This window comes from Pinus tabuliformis, chromosome 9 (genome assembly GCF_031772625.1).
Source record: "Pinus tabuliformis cultivar Carrire ecotype Pingquan chromosome 9, CPIR1, whole genome shotgun sequence".
In the NCBI taxonomy this organism is placed as follows: Eukaryota; Viridiplantae; Streptophyta; class Pinopsida; order Pinales; family Pinaceae; genus Pinus; species Pinus tabuliformis.
Genome location: NC_142307.1, coordinates 857,894,280 through 857,903,627, shown reverse-complemented (window position 1 = coordinate 857,903,627; position 9,348 = coordinate 857,894,280). Strand labels below are relative to the sequence as shown.

The window sequence follows — 9,348 nt, the reverse complement described above, 5'->3', positions numbered from 1 at the left end:
TAAATGTTGAGTGGTTATATTTCTAAAGTTATATTGTTAGGAAGGACAAAACCTTTGGTGGTCCCATTTTATTATAAGTGTACCCTTTGTCTCCTATATATATACACTAAGAAGACCTAGTCATAGGATCATCAAACCTTGTCTTGTATATTGTATTCATTGTAAAATGAGGTTTCCCTCTCGAAGTGGACTATAACATTTATTTTTTTATCTTGTTTATGTTGTAATTTTCATAACATTTGGTACCATAGCTCATGATCCTAGGTTTTGTTGTTTCAAACGGGTCGTGTAAGTATTTTTTCTAAACATTTTTCTAGGAGGTTTTATTTCGTGAAACTTGGATAACATTTGGTTCATTTGTTAGATATTGGTTCACTGTATTTTCAAAGAGATGTTCTAAGCTAGGATTCCAGAGTGCTCCTAAAATCAATTTCAAATAGGTCAGTTATGCATTTTTTCTATAATTTTTTATTTTCTATGGAGGTTTCAAATGATGAAACACGGATCATATGGTGACCCTTTTGCACTTTTTAACTTGGAAGTTTTGGCTAAAACTACTCTATCTCAAGCAGTGGAAATTGGAAAATGATCACTAAAACAATGTTGTCCAAATAGTTAAGGAGATTAAATGTTTACATGGAAATTTTCTCTAGATTCCTTATCCCAAATCACTTCACTTTAATTGTTCACAGTTTGAAAAATTGTCAAAAGGTCTCTTAGAATAGTGGATTTTTCCTTTACCCTTAAACTCAAGTTCAACCTTTTGGAATGTAACTAAATTCTAATTTTGATTTCCTTGTGCCTACTTTTGTTCCTTATTATCTAAAATGCATGATCAACCAAGCTTCCATTAAATAGTACCATCTTGTTCTTTAAATGTTGCTAGTTGCTCATTTTCCAAATTTCAGGGTTGAAAATGCAACATTACCCTCATCAATGATTTTTTAGTCCTTGTTATTATGGACTTACACCTAAAATTTGATCTTGATCCAAATTTATATAATCCTATTGTAGTTAAAATAAGAAAGTAGATCTAGATGACAACCTTTCTTAACATTTTTTTTAGAGATGGAAAATGTTTTTATTGATGTGGCTTTAGTGTCCACATCATCTTCTAGTCTACCCATATCAACTTATTGTCCTGCCATGCCAACCTTAGGCTACGCACACATTACCATTTCTATTTCCTTGTTTCTCTTTAACTTTACACACGCTTTACATGTACCCTACTAATAGTCACTAAAACTAATTTAGCATGTTGAAGGTGCGTTAATTCCTTTTAACGATAAAGAGAAATCAATTGTAAGAGTTAAAATATGTCTCTAACACACAAACGAGAGATATATACACATCGAGATTTGAACTTGGTTTGTTTACATGCCATTCCAACCATTAGGCAATAGCCCAGTGAGAGACTTTGCATATTGGATTATGGCTAATTTATTTTTTAATTAATGTTGTAAAAGTATATAAGGAAGATTTTCAAACATTAAATCATATATAATAATGACATAGTATAATTTGTATATTATAATAATAATAAATTGAAAATCTTAATGGTTAAAGAAGTTTTCAAATCTTTTTTACAATACTCAACTATAGTTAAGAACTGCTAACTTGCGCTCAGTTAAAAATTATTTATATTTTTGAAAATTATAATAATATTAAAAAAATTAAAGTATTATATAAACTATAAATTTCAAAACAAAATATATTTTATTTTAAGTGAAAGATTAAAATTTATAATTTAAATTTTTGAAAATTATAATAATATTTAAAAAATTCAAGTATTATATAAACTTTAAATTTCAAAAAAAATATTTTTTATTTTAAGCGAAAGATTAAAATTTATAATTTAAATTTAAGTTAATTTAAATTGTGCCAGTGTAATTACCATATTGACTTGTTTAGATTTAACAACTAGTTTTCCCTAATGTCCAGTGCTGGTTGTAGATAAATTATTTAGGTAATTTACTGGTTACTACAGTTATCACTCTGTTAATTGAGTTCATGCATTAAACCATGGTAGACAGCGAATCAATTAGTAACTTTTTGCATGATACTTAATATGCACCCACATGCTTTATCCCTTCTAACGGCAACTAAAAAGTAAAAAGTTTGTTACTTTACTGTACTTATCACTTTGTTAATTGAGTCCACTCGCAATTTTTCAACACTTCACCGTTTCTTCTAAAATGTATCTTCAAAGGTTTTTTAATTTAAGCTTTTAACAAAATTCAAAGTAAACTCTGAGTTAAAACTCAAAAGTATTTAAATTTTTCAAACTGTATGTAATGACTCCAAGTAAACTCTCTAAGTTAAAATTAAAACAAAATTTTTCCAAGTAAACTCTCTAAGTTAAAATTAAAACCATTCAGAAAAAGCGGAGAATTCAAAGATTTTCTTGTGCACCAGAAATCCCAGAACCATCTTTGAGTGAAATAAATCATGGGAAGATGGGAAATAAGTGAGTTTCTCAATTGAAAACCATTCAGAAAAAGCGGAGAATTCAAAGACTTTCTTGTGCACCAGAAATCGCAGAACCATACACACAGAAGTGCATTCAATTCTGTGAGATGGAGGACAGATTGTCAGCACTTCCAAACGAGATCGTGGGTCTCATTCTCTCTAAAATCTCCATCAGAGAGGCCATCAGATGCTCTATCCTCTCAAAGAGATGGAGAGATGCATACACCCACATCTCTGAATTCGAATTCAGCCCTGTGCTTCTTATGGGCCCTCTAAATTTCCCGCTCAGTGAATATTGGCGCTGTGAATATCGGCGCCAATGTGTAGAGAATACGATATCTAATATTCTACAGACGCATTCATCGTATGTAGAGAGTTTTAGTCTTTCCATGGATGTCGAATTAATGGATTTTACTAGAGAGAATGTGTGTAGATGGGTGCAATATGCCGCATCCAAGAATGTCCAACGCATCGCTCTCCGCCAAAGCTACTATACAGGAATCCCTCCCCCTGCTCCCCTTTTCACCTGTGCTCGTCTTACTACCCTCAAACTCTCCAACTACGTGCTCACCGATTTTCCAGACACTTTTCTCGGATTCAACTATCTGATTTCCTGCTCTTTCTGTGAAGTCAAAATTAGGGAGGACTCTTTATCCCTCTTCATTTCTCGTTGTCCGCTTCTCCAAAAACTTACCATTTCTCGTTGTGGTGGCAAGCTGAAGCCTGTGATCTCAGCCCCCAACATTACAGATTTAGTTTTAGATACTTATGACATGGAAACTTTAACCGTAAACTGCCCCAAGCTTATGTCTGTGAAGGCAGTGACAAACGCTACAAAGCCATTTACTTTAACCATAATTAACTCTCCCAAACTTATAACTCTGGAGACAAAACATTCGCTTCTGACGCAGCGGGTGTTCTTCCAGGACCTTTCCCTTTCCCGTGCCGTCTGCTTTCTCACAATAGAGGGCTTGAGTTGGTTGGTCGAATTGAATATGCTTTTCAATTTCAATTTCTCCGCTGCTAAGCTTCTTGAAATGGTCAGCACCTTCAAGAAATTGAAGAAACTCGGACTCGATATTTGTGACCATCTTCTGGAAAGGGAAGACGAGGATGAAGAGATGACAGTTCCTCTTTACAAGATGTTCGAAAGGCTTCCTGCTCTCGAATTTTTGTTCATCGGCGGCCTCTTTCTTTCGGTAACAAATAATTTCGGGAAATTGCTGTGTTGGGTTGCTTGCTTCAGAGCAGCCCTCCCCTTGAAATCATGGAATTTCGACGACCAAACCCAGTTATCGAAACGCCAGAGTACAGGAGATTTAAAGAAAGATTGTTTTCACTGAGGAGAGCTTCAACACAGGTGAGGTTCTCCGAGGGCTTTATGGGCGACAGGCTACTTTTCTAAATATTGTTAGTGCCATACCAAGTGCACTGTACGTGTCAGTGATTGGGTATTTATTCTTTCTATCAAAATTTGTATGTATGGCTAGAGAGCCCCTGGAGGGGTATAGGTGTACGGGTCGAGGGAATATCAAAGAAAATTCCTCAAAGAATATCTATAACGTATCTCATTCTGTTTTATATTGGCTGGCTTATGTAATGTCTTTTGTATTACAAGAAGGACATTTATCTATAAAGGCCCATGGTAAGGCATGCTCTGTCAATATCCTTTACCATGAGGAATGATCTTTCTCTGTGTTTGCTTAGATTTACGTAGAACCCAACCTAGGTTAGATTGAAATATAGGTTACAAGAATTAAGAGAAGAATAACTAGAGGCTCTACACACCTAAGTTGAAGACTACAAGGAATTTGGTGGTTACTTATAAGTATTGAAGGTTATTTTCATGTTTATTAGAGTTATAAGATCAATATGTTCATCTCATGTTAACTAAGAGGAAAATGGAAGCTAAAATGTAAGCATGGATATTCTAAGAGAAAGAACCATTGATACATGTACAATTACTTCTAATTATTCCATACACAAAGTTAGTATTAGATAGATATGCAAAAAGGAGAGGCAATGATAGTGATGTGGTTAGAAGCCTTTCGGTATCCTTTGCACCAATGAGCATATGAAACCTTTTTTATCTCTAATTCATCATGTTTGGATTTTAATTTATTTCATTGTCACAAGTATATAAACATAGAAATAAAAGCTACTAAACTTCTAAATATAATTGCTAAATGTTAACTATAGTTTCTGGAATGCTTCTAATTTGTTAAATGTTAATAGATAATGATTCCACAATTGGCACCCATGGTTCTCCATTGACTGTTGCCCAAAGATGCTTCACACAACAAGCTCAACTCACTTATTTAGTGATTATGGTTCATGACACACATCATGTACCATGTTTCATTACTTCATATTAAGTGCCTTTTCCCATTGTATTCGACATGAAAGTAATGACTATGTGTCAAGTCAAATGATGGCTCATGACGCTTTAAATTTATACCTTTTTGCATTGTTTAAACATGGTGATCTTCCTCACTTGATAATTTTGTGACTTTTGGGTAGGGTTTTACTACTGGGAGATTTGAGGGAGGTAATCTGTTGAAATCCTGGTTCATACAATATATATTTTATGTTCCCTATTTTCTATTGTCACTTATTTTGAGTTGGTTGTCACATATCCCACATATAGATTCATGCTTCATAATACTGTGGGAAGAAGCAACTAGAATTCTCAAGGTTGATGCAACTTGATATATTGAAAAAATGAGAGAAGAGAATGGGATGAACTCAAATATTCAAAGCAAACAAAATCAAAAGAAATGTCATAAACTAAAGAAAAAAAAAATGAGAGAACCACTAATGCCATTTTGTGCCATCTCCCCAATTCCTATGCATGAATGCATACTTGAAAATGGACTTATTGATCAGCCTAAGTATTGCATCAATAGTCTTGCAACTCCCAAGCTTACCAGCTTTAATTATCAACCTGGGGCTCATACAAACTTAAGAGGTGTTATTACTATATATACATTAGGCTAAGCCCTACTCAAGTCACTTTGAAGCAATGCATAAGACCAAGGCGCACAGAGACCACTCTATCAACTGAATCTAGATTTGCAAGGAAAGAATTTTCATGAAAGTAAAGTCCTAATCTTACTTGCAGAAATGGAAATGTTATTCTATTTGCATAAATGGAGATACTATTTCCTTAAATGTAAATGCTAACCTATTTTAAAAAATGTAAAGACTACACTACTTGCAGGAATGTAAAGGCTACACTACTTGCAGAAATGTAAACATTAATCCATTTTCAGAGTGCAAATGTTGCTTTGAAAGGAAACCTAGTCTATGCACAAGAAATAATAATGCTTGAAATAGAAACCCTAACTTAAGAAGCATAAAACAAATAAATAAAACCTATTCTACCTTGCATTAAGAAAATAAAATGCAATCATCCTTTAATCATTGCATTCCAAAGATATTAGATCTAGTGATAGAGTTCCTTAGATGCTTCATGAGGTAATCAAGAAAATCATCACTATGTTATCTAATCCATAAATATGTCTACTAACCCTAATTGTTGAAATGTTGCAGTGGTAGAAAGGTAAGTCCTAATAGGTCTTTGGTCTTCCTCAATCATGGTTTCAGAGCCTAAGGGACATTATTCAAGGCTAGGAGGATTAGTCAAAGGATTGCACTCATCCATGTCAAACATGTTCAACATATCTCCAATGTGCTTCTTCCGAGAGAGGAATGTAAACTTCGGATGTTGAGTTACTTCAATACCAAGATAGTAGTGAACATATCCCAAGTTTGTCATTTCAAAACCTTTCCTCAATTCCTTACTTATGGATGCAATATAGCTCTCGCCGTTCCCTATCATCAAAAGATCATCTCCATACACCATAAGATATACAACTATTTTTCCAACTTTCTTGACAAACAAAGTTGCATCATTAAGATCATAATGCTTGAAGTTGAGTTTCAGAAGATGTTTAGTTAACTTCTCATAACAAGGCTCGCGGTTCTTGCTTGAGGCCATACAAGGATTTTACAAGCTTGCATACTTTATGTTCTTGACCCTTCACAAAAAATCCTTATGGCTGGGACATAAGAACATTATCTTTCAGATCTCCATTCAAGAAAGAAGTTTTTACATCCACTTGATGGAATTTCCAACTGTTCTAAGGTGCCAAGGCAAAGAGTGTCCAAATGGTAGCCCATTTTGATGTGGGGGGAAAAGTATCCTCGTGTTGACCCCTTCCTTCTATGCAAAACCTTTTGCCACAAGCTTGACTTTGTGCTTGTCAAGTGATCCATTAGCTTTATACTTGTTCTTGTAGACCCACTTGCAGCCTATTGGTTTGGTTCCCAATGGAAGATCAACCAACTTCCAAGTTCAATTCTTTATCAAGGCATCATACTATTTTTGCATCACTTCTTTCCATTGATCATGAGAAGCGACTTCTTTGAAGGAACTTGGTTCAAAATCTATAGACAAATTCAGTTCGCAATCATAAGAGACATGCATATCTACAGGTGAATCAAAATCATCTACATTACCTCCATTTTTCCTAGTTGAATTTCTTGTTCCTGTCTTTCTAACCTCATTAGGATGAACACTTTCAAGTGTATTTGTCAGCCATTTTGGAGGACCTTTCTGAGGTGGCTCAAGATGCTCATTTGACTAAGTTGGGGCTGCATCAAGATTGAGTCTACTAATTCTGTCAATCACATCACTCAAGGTGTCATATAGATCAGTGGCTAGAGCTTCGTGCGGGGGAGAAAGTGCTTTAGAAGAAGATTCCACAGATTGATCCAGTATAGAAATCCCCCCTTCAAGATGTGGAATCTCATTATCAAATTCTTGAAAAGACTTGACATGTATGAATCTATCCAACCGATCAAGCTGTCGCTCAACACCATTGTTAGCCTTGGAAGATTCAAGAAATATCACATCTCTAGATACTACAAACTTCTTATTAACTTCATGATAGAGACTGTATGCTTTGGAGGTATTCGAATACCCCAAGAAGATACACTTACGATTCCTTGCGCCAAGTTTGTTTCTTTGTTCCTTAGGTATAAAGGCATAATAGGTGGAACCAAAGACCCTAAGATGCTTTACTGAAGGAATGCGGCCACACCACATTTCATAAGCAGACTTGTTTATAATAGAATTATATGGACACCTTTTCATTATATACACAAGACGTAGAATTGTGTCAGCCCAAAACATCAATTTTACATTCTTGAAAAACATCATGGAACGTACCATATTTAAGATTGTGTCATGTTTATATCCTATTCCATATCTAATGTATTCCATCTTCACTAATTCCTATTGTACCTTCTTTTTAGTTGGTTGTCACAGGTATCACATATAGGTTTATGTTTCATAATACTATACTATGGGAAGAAGCAACTAGAATTCGTGAAGTTGACACAATTTGATATATTGAAAAAAGGAGGAAAGAGAATGTGATAAAATCAAAATTCAAAGAAAAAAATCAAAAGAAATGTCAAAAACTAAAGGGAAAATAAAAAATAAGAGATCGATTAATGCCTGCTCAATATCAAAGGCCATTTCCCCATTTCCTATGCAATGAGTGCATACCTAAAGAAGGACTTATCAAATGAAAATCAAAATCCAAAAATGTTGATAGAAAATAAAAAGAAAGTAAAGAGATCCATTAAACACAACATCAAACACACTATATTTTATTGATATCAAGGGTTACATATTTATAGTATCTAGATCACTAACAACGACACATCTAAATAGCTATTACAACTCACACATAGGAAACTGTCTACTTGTAGATTGACACCTAGGGACTCACAATGACAACTCACACATTACATGGAAGCATTACTTCCAACGCTCTCCCTTAATGCTTATATGTAGAAAATATAAAAAAATCACATTATAACAATAAATAAATCTTTATCAGATTTCCCTGATATGGTCATCATCAGCACCCACATCCATTCTGGAATCTCGCAAACACCACTCTTTCACCACCACACATTCAAGCTGTCACTTACCTCCATTTAAAACGTAACCGCCTCTGACCATCGTTGATGAGATTTGCAGAATTGACGCTTCTCAACCTCCTGAGAGCAACAAGTTAGTCTCGATATTGAACCATCCTATGGAACTGCCACCATCTATGAATCCACGACCCTCTGCAGCCTTCATCAGTTATCTAGGATAGCATTCTGGACATAGAATGTCTTCAGCAAACAATTCTACAACTTGACCTTATAAAATACCCTGTATTGACGCTCCCTGAGCACGACGAGTCACACCAACGTGACCTTATTAAGAACTACCTGTGAATAATGATCCCAAAGCACAACGAGTCACATTACTCTGTTGAATAATTGGCATGTTCTTTGTAGTTGTACATCATTTGATTTTTACCAACAACTCCTTTTCACATTAAAATTTCTACCCACAATTACTCTTTTTTCCATATAAATTAAAACTCCTCACACCAATCAAATATATCTCAAACCAATTACTAAAATAACCTTAAAATAAAGGTAAAAACATAAGTAACATTTTCAAAAATCAAAAGAAATGTGCCCAATTCATGCGTTTGTTTTTAAAACAATATCCAAGGAATAAAGTTTTTAAATTAATCTTGTCGTATTCCACACCACCCTTGGCTCGGCGAAATAAATCAAACAATCCACAACTATATGCCGCAAGAATCAAGGGGCTAATCACCACTCTGCATGCACAATCTGAGATTGATCGACCTGTTGTCCACATGAAATGGCGGAAGAGGAACTCTGGCTCAAATACATTCCAATATCTTTGACGGCGTCCATTCTAGCATCTAGACTAAATGTTAAAAATTCTCTGAAGATAATCACTCAATTTGCTGAAATGGTTGATCTTTAAGCGATTTC

The 9,348-nt window shown here is 34.6% G+C and overlaps 1 protein-coding gene across 1 annotated transcript; it reads left to right on the top strand.

Annotated features, from left to right (window-relative positions):
- Positions 1 to 2,576: 2,576 nt before the first annotated feature.
- LOC149151492 (F-box/FBD/LRR-repeat protein At1g13570-like) lies at positions 2,577 to 3,812 on the top strand. The gene has a single exon (XM_089443171.1). It carries the CDS (start codon positions 2,577 to 2,579, stop codon positions 3,810 to 3,812), a length of 1,236 nt encoding a protein of 411 aa, XP_089299297.1.
- The last annotated feature ends 5,536 nt before the right edge of the window (positions 3,813 to 9,348 follow it).